Consider the following 18,623-nt stretch of genomic DNA (forward strand, 5'->3'; position numbering starts at 1 on the left):
TTGCGTTTGGGACAATGGCTATGCATGATGACATCATGCCTAGGAGTTGTAATACCATCTTTGCTTGTATCTTTTGTGTTGGATACATGCGTTGTATGATGGTGTTGAAATTTTGAATTCTTTGTGGACTTGGAGTGGCTACTCCTTTTGATGTGTCTATTATGGCTCCCAGGTATTGTTGTACCTTGCGTGGCCGAATTTTGGATTTTGTGAAATTGACGGTGAACCCTAGTTTGAAGAGGGTTTGTATGATATGATTTGTGTGATTTGAGCACTCTATTAACGAATGGGCCTTGATTAGCCAGTCGTCTAGATATGGGAACACATGTATTTGCTGCCTTCTGATGTGTGCAGCGACTACCGCTAGACATTTGGTAAAGACTCTTGGTGCGGTTGTTAATCCGAAAGGCAGTACCTTGAATTGGTAATGTATTCCTTTGAATACAAACCTTAGGTATTTCCTGTGCGATGGGTGAATTGGTATATGGAAATAAGCATCCTTGAGGTCTAAAGTTGCCATGTAGTCGTGCAGCTTTAGCAATGGCAATACTTCTTGTAGTGTGACCATGTGGAAGTGGTCTGATTTGATGAAAGTGTTGACTACTCTGAGGTCTAGGATTGGTCTCAGTGTTTTGTCCTTCTTTGGTATCAGAAAGTACAGTGAGTAAACTCCTGTGTTTATTTGTGTGTTTGGCACTAATTCGATTGCATTCTTTTGCAATAGTGCCTGCACTTCTATCTCTAGGAGATTGGAATGGTGTGTTGTTAAATTTTGTGCTTTTGGTGGTATGTTTGGAGGGAACTGTAGAAATTCTATGCAGTAACCATGTTGGATAATTGCTAGAACCCAAGTGTCTGTAGTGATTTTCTCCCATGCTCTGTAATAATGACCTATTCGTCCCCCCACTGGTGTTGTGTGGAGGGGGTGAGTGACATGTGAGTCACTGTTTAGTAGTAGGGGTTTTGGGGCTTTGGAATCTTCCTCTATTTCTAGGGAATTGCCCTCCTCTATATTGTCCCCGAAAACCTCCTCTATACTGTCCTTGGTAACTGGACGGTGTGGCTTGTGAGGTGCTGGCTTGTGTGCTTTGACCCCGAAACCCCCCTCGAAAGGGCGTTTTACGGAATGAGCTGTAATTCCCTCTGCTCTGCGGGGAGTAGAGTGCGCCCATGGCTTTGGCAGTGTCCGTATCTTTTTTGAGTTTCTCAATCGCTGTGTCCACTTCTGGACCGAACAGTTCTTTTTCATTAAAAGGCATATTGAGAACTGCTTGTTGAATCTCTGGTTTAAATCCAGACGTTCGGAGCCATGCATGCCTTCTGATAGTTACAGATGTATTAATTGTCCGTGCAGCTGTATCTGCAGCGTCCATGGAGGAGCGGATCTGGTTGTTGGAGATGGCTTGTCCCTCCTCAACCACTTGTTTTGCCCTATTTTGGAAGTCTTTGGGCAGATGTTCGATGAGATGTTGCATCTCGTCCCAGTGGGCTCTGTCATAGCGCGCAAGTAGTGCCTGGGAGTTCGCGATGCGCCACTGGTTTGCAGCTTGTGCTGCGACTCTCTTACCAGCTGCATCAAACTTGCGGCTTTCTTTATCTGGGGGTGGTGCATCTCCAGATGTGTGAGAGTTGGCCCTTTTCCTAGCTGCTCCTACAACAACAGAGTCTGGTGGCAGCTGTGTTGTGATGAAAGCTGGGTCCGTAGGAGGCGCCTTGTACTTTTTTTCCACCCTTGGTGTGATTGCCCTACTTTTGACCGGGTCCTTAAATATGTCTTTTGCGTGCCGGAGCATACCAGGGAGCATAGGCAGGCTTTGGTAGGAGCTGTGGGTGGAGGAGAGTGTGTTGAACAAGAAATCATCCTCGACCTGTTCTGAGTGGAGGCTTACGTTGTGAAATTGTGCTGCTCTAGCCACCACCTGAGAGTACGCGGTGCTGTCTTCTGGTGGAGATGGTTTTGTAGGGTATGCCTCTGGGCTGTTATCTGACACTGGGGCGTCGTATAGGTCCCATGCGTCCTGGTCTTGGTCACCCTGGCTCATGGTGGTGTGAGCTGGGGAGTGTGATGGCGTTTGTGCTGGTGAAACGTTAATCACGGGCGGAGGAGAGGGTGGTGGTGTAACTCTTTTCACCACTTTTGGTTGTGGTGCTTGTTCCGTCTGGAACTCCAACCTTCTCTTTCTCCTAATGGGGGGAAGGGTGCTTATTTTTCCTGTCCCCTGCTGAATGAAAATACGTTTTTGCGTATGGTCCGCATCAGTTGCTTGTAGCTCTTCCTCAAACCTATGCTTCTGCATTTGGGAGGTTAGCGAGTGCTCTTCTGTATAAGAGCCTGAAGCTGGGTCGCTTGCAGTTTGTTTCGGCATCGAAACTTTGTCTGCGTGTTTTTTCGGCTCCGAGGTGACTTTTTTCCTTTTCGGGGCCGAAACCTCTCGGCGTCGATCTGTTTCGGTGCCGCTGTCTCGGCGTCGAGCCGTGTCCACACCGGCATCTCGGTGTCGAGGCTTGTCTCCAGCACTTTCTCGGTCCCGAGAAGGCTGCGTGCCGGTGTCTCGACCGGAGTCGGACGATCTCGGCACTGTTTGGGCCTTTTTCGGTGCCGACGGTCGGTCACCGATTTTATGGGTTGAGCCATGGCCTGGTGGCAGTGGCGTCCCCTGGGCCTTGTAAATGTTTCTTTGTGTGGTTTTCGACGTCTTACTCACGGTTTGTGTATCGTCGAATCCTTCGGAGTCTGAGTCTTGGATCGAGAAGGTACCTTCCTCTTCCTGTTCCTCGAACTCCCGTCGGGCTGTCGGTGCGGACGCCATTTGAAGTCTTCTGGCTCGACGGTCTCGGAGTGTTTTTCGGGACCGGAACGCACGACAGGCCTCGCAGGTGTCTTCGCTGTGCTCAGGTGACAGGCACAGGTTGCAGACCAAGTGTTGGTCTGTGTAGGGGTATTTATTGTGGCATTTGGGGCAGAAACGGAACGGGGTCCGTTCCATCGGCGTTCTTCAGCACGCGGTCGGGCCGACCAGGCCCCGACGGAGGATCGAAAAACTACCCCGAAGGGCACCGGAGCTCTTCGATCTTCGATGCGGTGTTGAATCTAAGTATGCCGATCCCGAACGCAACAATACCGACGAAAATCTTCCGAAATTAACTATTTTTTCTGTTCCGAAACTCGGAGCGACAGGAACACGTCCGAACCCGATGGCGGAAAAAAAACAATCGAGGATGGAGTCGACGCCCATGCGCAATGGAGACAAAAGGAGGAGTCACTCGGTCCCGTGACTCGAAAGACTTCTTCGAAGAAAAACAACTTGTAACACTCCGGCCCAACACCAGATGGCGAGCTATTGCAGAACATGCGTATCTACAGCGACAGATGCCATCGAACATAAGTTTCTTGGTAGTTCCTAGTAAGATGCTTTGGTCACTTAAGCCATAGTTGTTGAAAGGCTACTTCGAACGCAGACTGACCTCTGATAGAAATAGTGCAAACCTGCAGTCAGTCCTTATCGTACCATCGTCCATACAACGCTGCCGTCACCAGTCCAGAGCTCGTCTCTTCTTTATGCATGTAACAGTTGCTGCCCACCCAACCCCACTGATCAGCGAAGTCTAAAGCCATGCCAGACAAGAGCAGCAGAGGAAAGACATAGGTGGTGCTGAAATTCCCCCACAGCTGGAACTCGAGCACTCCATTGGCCTGTGTGATCTCCTCCCCACAGGTTTCTCCGCATTTCACCAGCGCGCAGACCTGGAGGTAGTACGTGCCGTGGACGGTGTGGAGTCCATCAAAAACCCCCAGTGCATAGAGCTCGCCGGACAAAGCTGCCTTCCTGTAACTGAGGTGACAGCATAGAGAGCCGGCACAGATCTGGAGCTCCCCTGCAACGCCAGTTACTGGAACAAGAGTAAAATTGTCATGCATCATGTCAGAAAAAAAGGCAGGGGCATGTTTATGGGGGACCGGTGGTCTCCCTCCGCAATGTTCACTTTGCTCCTCCACTTCACAGACTGAATTGTCCAAAGATAGATCAAACACGAGGCTTTGTGTCTGGCTCGCTTTGGGCTTCAGCTCCCTCGTCAGGTGACTTTCTGCAGATGGATCCACAGGCACCTGGGCAACTATAAGCCTCCCTCCTGGACTCTTCATGTCGTAGAAGTAGGTTGATTTTGAAGGCGTGTAGATGCCACTGCCTGTCATACCCAGGCTGGACTCATGAATGTTCGCTGCCAGGACATTGACGTTGAAGCTGCTTGCGAAGCCCCGCTGGATCTGCAGAGCGGACAGAAGAGGGAGCTGGTTCATCCAGGCTGTCGGGTACAATACATGCATCACGTGGTGCTGCTTGACAAGGCCCACAGCTGGCTCCAGAAACAGGATGTCAAAGCAGGTGAAGAGGCCAAACCTACTGGCAAAAGGGGTATCAAAAACAATGTGCTCCATCTCAGGAGGGGTGTCAAAGCTGGCCTCGAAGTACAGGTTTTGCTTATGGTATATGGCCACCAGGGTACCATTAGCACTAAACACAACATCTGAATTGAACTGGTATCGTCCGTCTGGTGGGCAATGAGGATCAAGACGCTGGCACGGGCGTTTGGTGCCCAGGTTTGCCACTACGTACATTTTGCCATTGGATGCCATGCAGCTCAGTCGCTGGAGGATCTGGCCAACAAAACAAAGAGCAATAAAATCAAACAAAATAAAATTGCTTATCGACACTGAGTGCAACTTCACAATTCAAAGAAAGTACATTATACAGGCCAAATGCTGACACAAGGCTCACTTTCACGTGATAACATGAGGGTAGAAAGAGAGGACATAATGTTTACAAATACCTCACTTCTGATGTCAATACTACAACCAACTTCTAGGCACTTCAGAAACCTAAGATCAGGAGTAGAATCTGTTCCTGATTCACGCATAGACCGTCATGAGACACAAAACACCAGGAGCCAGCTGGGTGGATGGACATGGTGGATAATGGGAGAGTATTGGAGTGTGCTGATATTTAGAAAGAGCTCAGATCTAGAGGTGTCACATAAAAGGAACATCATACAAGTCCTCTATCCAGGCTGCCTGGTTACCAGTGGCAAATACCTTCATTCAAGGAAAAAAGACAAAAGACCACTCTGGCCACATTTAACCCATGGTAGATGTTGACAAGGCCTGGTGCCAGGGAATCTGTAAGGAGTACTGTGTAATGGAAACTTAGAAGATAAGGGCTCGCAAGGAGGACTGAGGCGATGTGCAGGGCCACCAAGGATGCAACACTCCCATTGCAATGTCTGTCCTAGCTAGGGAGGACCAGGATTCTGGGATGGATGCTCCAGTGTCTACCCTGAGATGTCTGCAGCACTACACAGGGGGTTACTTGCTGCAGGCTTAACATAGGAGGGACACGGTGTGGATGTTTAAAAGGATGCTGAAGACTCAGACCCCTTAAGGGGCAGGAGTTCCTCATTCCCAAAGGGAAGTGCTTGCACCAGGAAAGGATCACCGGCCAACTGTTTCTTTACAGGTCTTGTGCTCACAGGTAGTTGTCGCATCCAAGTATGAGATGCCTCAAAGGGGTGAAGTGATGTTTGTTGCTGGGCATCTGAGCCATATTCCTGAGAGAAGCACAATATCTGAAGCATCTCCTGAGTATTCCACGGTTGCCAAATAAGGCTAGGTGGTAGCCCTTGGATTAGACAGCTGCCAGGAAATGTTTGAAGCTTGAAGCTAAGCACCACAGCGGACATTTGGAGTACCGCAGAGCTCGGAGACACTGCTCACAATGAGAAGAGAGGCGGGTGACAGGCAATGCTGTAGATACCGGCATTTTACTTGGACTATTTATTGCAATTAGTGAAGTTTTCTGTCTTCAAAGGAGAAAGCAGTATCTTTTGAGCGATGAAGAGCAGGCCATGACATTGAAATAGTGTGTTTGGTGACAGAGCTGTTGTAGTCAACGAGCTGTACACCAAAGCCGACACCAAGTTAGAAAATTAATTTCCCATAGAAGCACCACAAGAAATCTTTAAGCTAGTACAAGGAAAAATCTATTTTAAAAATGACCTTTCTAAGGTTTCAGTAAAAGAACATAATTACACTGTTTGACAGGAACATGCTTAAACATTTGTAAGAATCTATTTACGCAACTAGCAAATTACAAATGTTGTCTTTAATCAGCCAAAGAGAGTTGGGAGGACAGCTGACCACATGTACTAAGCATTTACCATTTGTGACCATTAAAATGCTTTTTCTTATGTATCCCAATTTAGGACTGGAAAGAGTTCTGACTTTGTAGGCGTTCCTCCCAAATACCAAATCTATATCCAATGTATCAATGTTTTGCGACTTAAATCCAGCCACAAAACATTCATATTTTACCGGCACATCAAATTAGGTGGCAACTCATTTGCAAAAAGTGAGGGTTCCCAATCGGACCACTTTCTGTTTGTGAATATGAAAAAATACTTGTTTACCAGGAGGCAGTGGTCCACATGACCACTGCCTCCTATAAAACAAACAGAAACACCCTTTTCTTTTTAAATCCAACCCTTTGAAGGAAAACGGGCTGCATTTAAAAAAAGCTCAAGCTTGCTTCATTAAGAAGTACTCAGAGATCTGGTTGTCTTCTGACCATCCAAGTGATGGCCTCCAATCTAAGAGCCGCAAGCTGCGATCTACCTCAATATGAATGAGGCAGGACAGATTCCGACCTACCACAATTCGGATTTTTAAAAGTCAACCTATTAGTACATTGGTAGCTTTGTAAAACCCTTTACTGGCCACAAATTTCAGCCAGTATTTTGCGGCCAGTAAACAGGACTCAGGCCCAGCATTCTTCACGTACACACCAATGCTACAGAAAACAGTAAACAATAAACTAAGGACAAATTATTTACCAGTTTTGTTTGCAAAGGAAAACAAAGACAAAAGATACACATGCCTTTACAGAAGCCAGCATTGTGAAAATAAATGTTTTTCAATTATATGAACTGCAGACAGACATTGAACATTAATTTATAATTTGGAAACTGCATCATTTGTTTTGTTTAGGAGTTACAGACTTAGGAAACAGTACATATATCAGTTAGAGGCATTTTTTACTGTTAAGTTTAATTACTTTATTGAGTATTGTTAGTAAACGTAGAAGTGGCTTTCACCTGCTGTTAATGGTGTTATTTATTTACTCTGAGAAGGTGGGCCAGAGGACGTCCTGGCCTGCAAGCTCACTGAAGGCACACTTTGAGCCTGAGCTCCCAGACACCTTCAGATCATCAGTAGCTTCCTGCACTGCAGTGTGTGAACACCCCCCCTTCAGCACCATAACTGATGGGGGAGCATTAGAGATTCCTAGGGAAAGGCAGTGTGTCTTGGGGGGGGGCATGCAACAACTGCTCTGGCACAACAATCCGATGGACAGAGGGAGGTCAAGGTGACTCCCTTACGCCCTGACCAGCCATAAGAAAGGCGAACTCCACTGCGCCCTCCTTCCAAAACACAGGGGCAGTGGGAGACATGAGCGAGACCCTCGTCAGCTCATGGCTGGAGCCCAGTGGTGTGATGAGCAGGTAATGGGGAGGCTGGGCCTGGCCCTGCACCACCACCTGAGTAAAGGTGAAGTGTCTGGTGTGCTCCTGATGCAAGGACCTGGGCGAGAAAGAACAGACCTGGAGGCACTGGCAGATTCTCATGCGGAGGCGTCGCTCCCCAGTTCAGAACAAACTGAATGATCCGAACAAAGTGGATTCCTAGTGGTGGGTGACAGAGCGGCCACGGGGTGGATCTGCTTTGGAAGGTCTAACATTTGGGTTTGAACACCTGTGAGGGACACACGGGCTTGAGTGCCTCAAAACGTCCCACCCTGACCCATTAACATCTTCCCAAAGCAGCATCATGCATAGACATGGGTATCATTAGATGGGAGGAATGACGAAGGGACCACTGGAAGATACAGCAGGTGCCAGAAAGGACCAGCAATTGACAGTGCCTGAGGACCCCCAAGCACAGAAAACTCGAAAGTGGGCAAAAACTAAAAAAAATAGATAAAAAGAGCCCAAGGTATATAGTCAAACAAAATGAACTGTGAGATAAATCTTGTAGGGCTAAAAAACAATTTTGCCAGTTCACGCCCCAACCACGAAAGCCCTGGCCGTGTACATGCTCAAAGATATACCCTATACAACATAAGAAGCGCCTCTGGAGTGACTGCAGAACAGAGGGACTCAGACACCCAAAGAGCATCCCAGAAACAGCCTAGCCTATGTAAACATGGGAAGAGACAGACCCCCCCAAGGCCAACACAATAAACATGAATTGATCAGTATGCTAGAAGCCCAACACGAGACAGAGTGACAGGGAATACCAAAGACAGCCAGCCGAGACTTGTGGATGCCCTTGGATCCAATGGTGAATCAAATCCTAGAAACTATTGAACAATCAAGACTGACACTGGTGAATAAAATAAACAGTGTAGCTGCTCAAGCAACGCCTTCAGGGCTGACCTCCTCAAAGTAAATAAAAGATAGCATGAAACACAGAAAACATTGAAATGCTTGAGGATGGAGGTTGCCGGACTAAGGTCAACAGTCCACTCTGTCTCCACCACCTCGTGGAGGACACACTTGAAGATGTGGAGGGAAGATCTTGGTGAAATAATTGCCTATTGTGGGGTTCCCCCAAAAGGGCAAAAGGGGGAAACCTGAGCTCTTCAAGGAGCAGTTTGTGAAGAACTTCCTGTAACCAACCAGACGTTTACCATATTTTGTGACAAAAAGGGCCCACATGCACCTGACCCTCATTCCCACTACCAAGGTCACCCTCAAGAGACATTATCGTAAAAATCATCAGTTATCGCAAAAGGGGTGATATCCTGTGAATAATCAGAAACAAGGGGAACCTAGAGTATGAAGACCAAATCGTAAGTATATTCTCCAACTACACACAAAACATCCAAAAACTGTAAATCTCTTGTAGAAGTAAAACAAACTTAAGGACATGAACTTGAAATATATGCTTTTTTTCACTGCTAAATCGCAGATAGTATGCACACCTTTACAGTAGAACTGGGCCCGTTACAATGCTTGGCACAGATGGAAGACCCGCAGAGGTAGGTCCTTCACTTGAAAAGCTGACTAAGAAGACGACCACGAAGAGAAGAGCGAACAGTGATCCAACAGCATGGCGCTCTGGGCACTGAAACACACTGGCACAAAAGCATCTGATTCACCCCAGACTGGAGCTCGGGAAGGACAATGGAAGACCCAGTTAAGAACCGAACAGACTGACCTTAGAGCAATCAGCTCTACTCCTACAGTCCAGGAAAGGAAACAGTGCCCCTAGTGGACAAGGATGGACACTAGGCAGATCCAACCACCATGTCATAAGTATTAGAGGTTATAAGCTGTGTGGGGGCAAGAATGGGGTATAATACAGTGTTGATTAACAGAAATGCAACTTGGAAAGGGGGGAAGACACCGGAGTGGTATTCAGAATCTCATTAAGTGAGGACCCAGACCAGGGGAGGGTCCTCCCAATCTCAGAAAAAAGACAGAAATAGTGGCCAAGTCCCTGAGAGGGAAGGGCTTCAGCATGGGATGGCCAAAACTGTGAACTTCAAGAGTTGGGCTCTCACATTCTTTCTGGGCTTAGGCAGTCCCCGGGAGACCAAGACACTTCACACATTATTTCTAAGATAGCACAAAATGAGTGCACTCTGAGATTTGGGTAACCAAACACAGGGCTTTTAAAAAGTTTGCAGGCACAGTTGTTGCAAAGCACAAAGGGAAGACAGCAATTGTTTGGTTTTCATAGCAGGGCTTTGTGGCTGGCGAAGGAATGGTTGGTTATTTTACGCACATGACATTATGGACAGGCTCTATTCCAGTACTCGGATCAATTTGCAGTACACATCAAGGATGCACACGTAGAGACTGGTCAGGACCCATCCAAAATGAACATAAGACTAGTGGAAGACATCAGAAAGACTGATATACACCCACACACCACCAATTAAATGGAAGGAAACAGAACTAGAACAGCAAGAAGGGCCCCATGTAATGTACAGGGCCATAACAGCTTTGTAATGAGGTACAAAACACACACCTTAGAAGACATTCTATAGAAATCACCTTACTCCTGTACATGCACCTGAAGGACATGGACGCTGCCGCAGCCAGTCCTAACAGGCAAACGGGTCACGCACCCTCACACCTTTGACCCACAAAAATGAGTGTGTCAGGCTGAGCAAACGTCTTTATGTTCAGGTCAGTAGCACGGAGCCAGACCTGCTGAAAGCGCAGGCTCCAAGCCTGAGCTGAACGTTGCTGGGCTGAAGATGTCACAGCTCCTGTGAGAGTGACATCTTCAGCTTTGGAAAGCACCTCGAGGCCCTCCCCTCGTGACGAAGGAGAGCGTCAAAGACTGCCTCAGACCTGGGCACTTCAGGTCCAAGCCCTGAAGCGCCCAGGGCCCAGTTTCAATCACTGACAACTCACCACAGAGTGGAGTGGGGTCCGCAGTCTCACCCCCACCCCCTATTCCCTTCCATAAGTACTTACCACCACTGCATAGAAGTGACTAAAGTGCCCAAAATATGGAGAGACTAGCAGTTCTCCAAAACATATTGTGCTTATACAAGAAGGGTCGATTTGGTTTCCCCCGGTGATTCCCTTTCTGAATAGATACTTACAAGCTGACACAGGGGGTCAGAAATCTATACTTCTGTGTGCTCCGGCTGCCAGCGGTCACGCAGGCGCTGTTCCGTTTCCCGGTGCATCAACAGCTGTAAGCCCAGCCCCATCGGCCAGCATGGGGAAAACAGATCAGCATCATTTGTGCCCTCACTTTCTTTTTCCTCTTGTGGTTCAGTGATCTGGATAGATATGGAGGCGGCAGAGCAGATGGATCACAAGCCCTAACTTCCTCTCTAAGGTGACTAATTTGGTTTGCTAGCAATGTCTCCAATTTTGGTACGGCTGCTTCTGCATTCATGCTCTTTAGGCAATCTAGTTCAATATACTTGGAGTGCTCGTCCACGAAGACGATGAGGTGGTTTTCATGAAAAAGCAGCACCGAGGCAGTCCTGAAGCATGCCATTTAGAGGTCCCATTGCAATGAGGTTTGGCAGCGTGGGGCTCCATTGGCTTGGCACCAAACACTTTCTCATCTCTGCCTCCACCATCTTATTCATTACCCGGGTACCACGTATGGATACGCAGGTAGGCATCCATGTTTGCCACTCCTTTCTATTCACTGCTTACCTTTTCAATTATACCTTTTGTCAGGGTAGACAGAAAGTAAGATGACAGCCTTGGGGGGAGTGTAGTGTGTGTGATGTGTCTCAGACAGTTGCCTGTGAGCAGCGGGGCATCCCAAACACAGCAACTATGAACTTTGTGGTGATTAACAAAATACATTTTTGCTTCTTAAAAACAGGCACTGGGAAAACTGAATCATAGGAACGTTTTATTTTTCACAAAATGTGCATCCTCTGTTACTATCCCAAGATTGGTAAACAAAGGGGGGAGTTACACAACATTCTAATGACTTTAAAAAACATGCAAAATGGCAATGATCAAAGAAAGGTTGAGAAAGTATGTGTGGGTCTCATTGCTTTTCATTTCTAAAATAAAAAAAGCAAAAAGGTCAATTTGCAAGGAAAGTTGCTTCACTACATCCGATGCCAAAGAAAAGGAGCCTTGTAATAAAAAGTGTCAACAATAAAGAAAACTTGCACATTTTTCTTCTTCTGGAGCAACTCTGGCATTATCAAAGGAAATGCATCTTCCAGAATGACCATTTCCATAATAGGCCCTGCCTGAGTGCAAGTTAGTGCGTTTCTGCACAAAGATGTGTTCCCTCATCTGTACGCGAGCGTGGTCTTAGGACATGTGCCATACCGACAGACACCATGGCAAAGAGGGCAAAAGACGACCAGCCAACTGCACCACCCAGGAAGTGATGCGCAGTTAGTGTGGTCTTGGTAGTTGCATGGACCCCGGGACCATTGCCCCACAAGTGGGTGTAATAATAGACGGCATCAACAGTAGAACTGTCCTTAGACCGCGCAACCCTAGGGATCAGGAGCTGCCATCTCATCACCTCTGTAGGGACAACCTGCATACCTGCTTCTGAGGAGGACCTGAAGGCCCCCATGACCGTGGGTGCAGTGTTTGACTCTACTCACCAGAGTACATCAGTGCCCCATTCAAGAGTTGTGGGGCATAAACCACTGCACCAATGCTGCATTGTCTACAGTGCACACACACACCGGGTCAGGGTATGTGCACTATATGAGTATTTATGAGGTAATGGGATGCAAAGAACCAACATTGCAAAGGTTCACTCACTGAGGGTGCACACTAGTGTAAATCAGACTCAAGCATCCCATTAAAGAACAAGGCTATGCTTTCAAGCCAAAGGATCCTACAAGAAGATGGAGGGAAGTAATTAACTCATAATATGTAGGCCAAAAAAACACCTCCAGAAGTTTATGAACAATGCCATCATGTAGAAGACAAAACTGCTACTTTTAGTCCTCGTTCAGCATAATAGGAAACTTTATTGACATCATAAAGGTTAGAATAATACCTTGTTGTGTGTGGGGATCCCTTAGTGCTTATGGCAAAGAGGATGAAGAACCCAGCATGTGAAATGGCACCCAGTCAGCACCAGACGTACTACCACTTCAGCCCTCGTCACTAGCCGCTTGGACTACGACAATGCACTCTACGTAGGAATTACCACTCGCCTCCTGAAGAGACTGCAGACCATATGAAACTCAGCGGCCAGACTCACCCTCGACCTCCTCAAGTGGGCGCACATTATCTCACAACTCAAAAAACTCCATTGGCTCTCCATCCACAAGAGATGCCAATTCAATATGCTGACCCACGCCCACGCTACAAAGCCCTGCATTGGACCAGCATACACCAATCACTGCCTGAGCTTCCACCAACCTTCCAGAGACCTGCGATTCCGCATCCCTCTTTCTCGCCCACACTCTCGCATTTGCCACGGCAACAGAGGAGGGCGCTCCATCTCCTACCTTGCTGCAAAGTCCTGGAACAGCCTCCACCTCTGAACCTCACCCTCTCTTCAAGAATTCAGAAAAGGACTCAAGACCTGGTTGTTCAGCTGATCCCGCCTGCGCAGCTTGGCTCTCAGCGCGTGGACACCCTTGCGGTGATTAGCAGCGCTCTGTAAATCTTGTTTGTTTGATGCACAGAAGCATCTCACAAAGCCCATCCAACGCTGAATTTTCAGAATTCTATACGGCTGTTTATACTACCCCCATCTCACTCAAAACTGTACCGAAGCACCTCACTTACTGCTAGTTCGGAGCAGAGCCAAGTCTGATTTGCATATGGCTGGGCCCAAAGAGAGGTGGCATGGTGTATCAAAGGACAACAGAGTCTGATGCAAACCCCAGTAATTACCAGCGGATGAGATTAATTCAATCATTCCAGCCATAGCTTTTTTGTATTCTGTAGTGTGTTGCCCTAAGTGGGACCAGTGTGTCGGACGTGGGTCCCGTGCTCACTGTGTCACTGGAACAAAGCTAAACCTGACTGCTGAGCCCTAACAAGTCTTGGGAGGTTTGTGTTTTGGCTGGGGGTGGGCGGTGACCTGGCCTGGCAGTTCAGGCTGGACTCTACCCATGAGGAGCAGGGTCAAGACTGATTTCCATATGGCTGGGTCCAAACGGAGGTGGGATAGTGCGCAAAATAATGATGGACTAGGATGCAGCCCCGACTGATCGCCAGTGGTTGAGATTAATTCAAATATTCAGTCCATCACTTTTGTGAATACTTTATTTTTAAATATGCAACAAACACTTTAGCACCTTTTGTTGTTAACATACAATTGTTTTACCTGTGTATATGCTACGAAACTCGTGAGTGAATTATTGATGTACCATATGTTGAAGGCAAATGTTATTTGTACAGTGAAAAATTATTTTGGACGTGTTTTTGTACCGTTTGCATCTAATCACCTGAAAAATATGAAACAATATATAGGACACTATCAACGAATTAATAATAATTTCCAATGTTATCCCAGCGTTCATCACCAACTTTACAGTTGCATATTTTAATTTCTATATAGAATTCTCCATTTTAGCAGCGGTATAGTACTTTCTGTACTTGTCACATTCCTGAACATGTGTATTTCATGTGAACTTTACATTTTTAAATATCTAAATTGAAAACAAACGTTGCCATTGGGTGCTTGATTCTGCAGTTTTGGTAGTTTATCTTTTTAGGTTTACAGACCAGCAGCTGCAGACATGATTTTACCCACTGTGATCAAGTGGGCAGAGAGAGTTCAGGAAGAAAACCTCGGTAACCTGTTATGAAATGAATGATGCTCACTGAGCTCACTGAAGGACATCCAGGGCCTCCGAGACTCCAACACTGGTGTAAGGATGCTTCCTACCAACACCGCTCTTAATGCTGCTGTCAGGAGACTGATGATGTGAAATAAAAAGAGGTGTCAGGACCACAGTGTTGGGGGTCTTACCTCTGTATCATTAAAGCGAGGCTCCAAACAAGGGTTCCAGGAGTTCAGAGGAAGCGTAGGCTCAAACTCCAGGAAGGGCCCTATGGACTTGCGAGTGAAGTTAAACCCATGGATGCCATCTTCTGGAAAAACAATAATCTGTGCGCCCTGTGGTCAAAATCAGAAATAAAAGAGAGGGTTATAAGGAAGTCAACCGGGGACAAAATCTGAGTACTCTGCCAGCTAGGTCCCCACAGTGCTGAAGCATATCTTCATTCAAAGACCCCCTGTAACAAGTGTTGCCTAGAAGGGCCACATGGAAGTAGCATTTTTCCTGTCGCAAACGGCCCGATTCTCAGAATCGGATCGTTTGCGACAGAAAAAAAACATTTTGATCTGTACAGACCCTATTTTGCGAGTCGCAATTAGGAAGGGGCGTTCCCTTCCTAATTGCGAGTCGCAGCGCGATGCAGCATTGTTTTGTGACCGTGAACGCGGTCACAAAACAATCGCAGTTACCACCAGTTTCAAACTGGTGCTAACCCATTCGCCCTTTCTAAATGGCAGCAAAAATATTTTTTCCGAGCAGCCAGTGGTCCCACGGGCATTCCCAATGGGGTCGCAAACTGCGACCTACCTCGTGAATATTCATGAGGGAGGTCAAGTGCGACCCCACTGTGAAACGTAGACTGTGTCATTGACACTGTTGTATATCGGGTTTTGCGACTCACATATTGCGAGTCGTTAATACTCGCAGTTTGCGAGTCACAAAACTGGATCTTCGTACATGTGGCCCCAAGTGTTGTTGCAGTTTCCAGACCAGGTACAAAACACCAGACCTGGTTCTACCAGGTGCAGATTTGCACTCTGTAAACTCATGGGGGGCAGGGGATGCAGATAAAGACTCAGCCTGGCCCCCACCTGACCCCTCCAGCACCACAAGGGGGCACACAATGCTACAGCCCCTGCACCCCAGACATCCTCGCACCCAGCACCCCCTGAACTGTACCTCCCACCCCCACAGATATTCATCACCCGCTTAGAAAAAGTGGAAAGTATCAGTATTAAAGCCCCTGGAATCATGGAAATTCTATGTTAAAGGACCTGTTAATTCCAGGTCTGGGAAGGGATCCCCCATTCTCAGGAGCTTAACTTGTGATGCCAGTTGACTCACAGTGGGATAGGTGATGCCAGTTGACTCAGTGGAGTGGGGGGCAGAATTGCTAATTTGAGTCAGATATCTCCCCGATTACTTAGTATGGTGGGTCCAATGTAAGTCATTCACTGCAACAGATTGAGTCACTGTGATGGAGTGCTGAGCCTAAACACTACATTTCCCAGCCCGTCTGGGTTGTAATGTGCACGTGCACAGGCAGATGTCTTGGGGGAAGGTCTGGTGTGTGGTTTGGGTGGTGTGTATAAGATCCACCACTCTTTACGCTTATAACAGCGACAAGCGTTCTCAGGACAAGAAAGGGGTCGCCCCACTCACTGCTGCCGCTCCTGCCTGCCTTTGCCGCCTCCTGCCTGCAGATTCCTTCGCTCGCTGCTCCTGGGATTTCCCGCCGCTGCCTCCCTGCGGCCCCGCCCCCCTGTGATTCCATTCGCCGGACCGCTCCCGCCACCCAGCTGCTCCTCCCTCCTGGCTCCTTACTTATGACGCCCCCAGAGCGACCGCGCAGCGGACGCGCGCAGCGGGAGCACCGACTGAGCGCCGAAGGTGCGCCAAAGGTAAGCCCGTCTGCGCCTGGACCGCGCCCAGCACCAGACCCCCTGGTCCTCGCCCTCGCCAGCACACACTGCACAGCTACGATGCCAGAACCCTCCACGCACTCAACGCCGGCCAAAACACCGCCTGCTACCGAGCCACCCCGAGACGCACCCACGGACCCTTCACCTGCCTGACCTGCCGCTTCACCAGCCTACGACCCAACACTGCACCTACTAAACCGAGCCCCAGCAACAAACACCTGATGTGCATCCTGCTCAACACCCGCTCCGTTCACAGGCATGCCGTCGAACTCTGGAACCTCCTCGACTCGACAGCACCAGACATCGCCTTCCTGACGGAAACCTGGATGAACGCCTCCTCAGCACCCGACGTCGCCATCGCCGTCCCAGAAGGCTACAAAATCACCAGGAGGGACCGCGTCAACCAGACAGGAGGAGGCATCGCCATCATCCACCAGAACACCATCCGCATCACGACCAACTCCGATGACACCTTCACCTCCGCCGAACACCTCCACTTCCAGATACACACCAACCCCAAGACCACGCTCAGAGGCACCCTCATCTACAGACCACCGGGACCACGCACACAGTTCAGCGAAGACATCACAGACTTCGTCAGCCCCCACGCCATCAATTCCACCGACTACATCCTCCTGGGGGACCTCAACTTCCACCTGGAGGACGACAAGGACCGCAACACCACTGCTCTACTGGCCAACCTGGGACTCAAGCAACTGGTAACCACCCCTACCCACCACGCCGGCCACACGCTTGACCCAGTCTTCTCATCCAGCAAATATGTCACCTTCAGCCACTCCACCAATCTCCAGTGGACTGACCACAGCTGCGTCCACTTCAGCTTCAGTAAAATGACGACCCACCACCACCCTCAACAAACCCCCCGCAGGAGCTGGAACAAGATCACCGGCGACCAGCTCACCACCTTCCTCAGCCAGAACCCCCCCACCAGCTCAACGGACCCCAACGAAGCCGCCAACAACCTCACACAGTGGATCACCAACTGCGCAGACGCCCTCGCACCACTGAAGAAGAACCCCCCCAGCAGACGCAGCAGCAAGAAAGCCTCCTGGTTCACCGACGAGCTCATCACCTCCAAGAAGAACTGCCGCTCCCTGGAGAACACCTGGCGCACCAACCAGACCACAGACAACATGACGGCCCTCAAACACGCCACCCGCAAACACCACCAACTGATCCGCGCCACAAAGAAGACAGCCTTCAAGGAACGACTGGACAACAACACCCACAACAGCAAGGAACTCTTCAGCATCGTCAAAGAGCTCTCCAACCCCGACGCCGGAAACAATTACATCACTCCCTCGCAAGACCTCTGCGACTCCCTCGCAGCCTTCTTCCACGACAAGATCGCCAACATTCACAACAGCTTCGGCCCACCAACCACAAACCCCACCACCGAACCGATGCCCCCCACCGCCACCCTCCGCACCTGGACCCCAGTCAGCACCGAAGACACAACACGCACAATGAACACCATCCACTCCGGATCCCCTACGGACCCCTGCCCACACCACATCTTCAACACGGCCGACCACATCATCGCACCCCACCTCCGTGACATCGTCAACGCCTCCTTCAACACCGCCACCTTCCCGGAGTGCTGGAAACACGCCGAGATCAGCGCCCTGCTGAAGAAACCAACTGCAGACCCCTCCGACCTCAAGAACTACCGCCCCATCTCGCTCCTCCCGTTTCCTGCCAAAGTCATCGAGAAGACAGTCAACAGACAGCTAGCCGCCTTCCTCGAGACCAACGGATCCCTCGACCACTCACAATCCGGCTTCCGAGCCAACCACAGCACGGAGACCGCCCTCATCGCAGCCACAGACGACATCAGATCCCTAATGGACAATGGGGAAACTGCGGCCCTCATCCTCCTGGACCTCTCCGCAGCGTTCGACACTGTCTGCCACCGCACCCTGGTACAGCGCCTGAACAACACCGGCATCCAGGAGAAGGCCCTGGAGTGGATCACCTCATTCCTCGCCGGAAGAACCCAGAGAGTCCGCCTCCCCCCGTTCCGGTCAGCGGCCACCGAAGTCATCTGCGGAGTTCCACAAGGGTCATCGCTCAGCCCCACCCTCTTCAACGTCTATATGAGCCCCCTCGCAACCATCGCACGTCAACACAACCTCAAGATCATCACCTACGCCGACGACACCCAGCTGATCCTCTCCCTCACCAGCGACCCGGACGCCGCCAGAGCCAGCCTACACGAAGGGATGAAAGACGTTGCCGAATGGATGAAGAACAGCCGCCTGAAACTGAACTCAGACAAGACGGAGGTCCTCATCCTGGGATCATCACCATCCGCCTGGGACGACTCCTGGTGGCCCCCCGCCCTGGGAGCCACCCCCAAGCCAAC

The 18,623-nt window shown here is 49.2% G+C and overlaps 1 protein-coding gene across 1 annotated transcript in view; it reads right to left on the reverse strand.

Annotated features, from left to right (window-relative positions):
• Positions 1-2,634: 2,634 nt before the first annotated feature.
• BTD (biotinidase) overlaps positions 2,635-18,623 on the reverse strand; it is a 140,072-nt gene continuing 124,083 nt past the window's right edge. Inside the window, exons 3-4 of the mRNA XM_069212093.1 lie at positions 14,507-14,653; positions 2,635-4,657 (exon numbers count right to left, since the gene is read on the reverse strand). Coding sequence (XP_069068194.1) covers positions 3,494-4,657; positions 14,507-14,653 — 1,311 coding nt within the window. The 3' untranslated portion in view covers positions 2,635-3,493. The remainder of the gene's footprint in view (positions 4,658-14,506; positions 14,654-18,623) is intronic.

Source organism: Pleurodeles waltl, chromosome 10 (genome assembly GCF_031143425.1).
Source record: "Pleurodeles waltl isolate 20211129_DDA chromosome 10, aPleWal1.hap1.20221129, whole genome shotgun sequence".
Lineage (NCBI taxonomy): Eukaryota > Metazoa > Chordata > Amphibia > Caudata > Salamandridae > Pleurodeles > Pleurodeles waltl.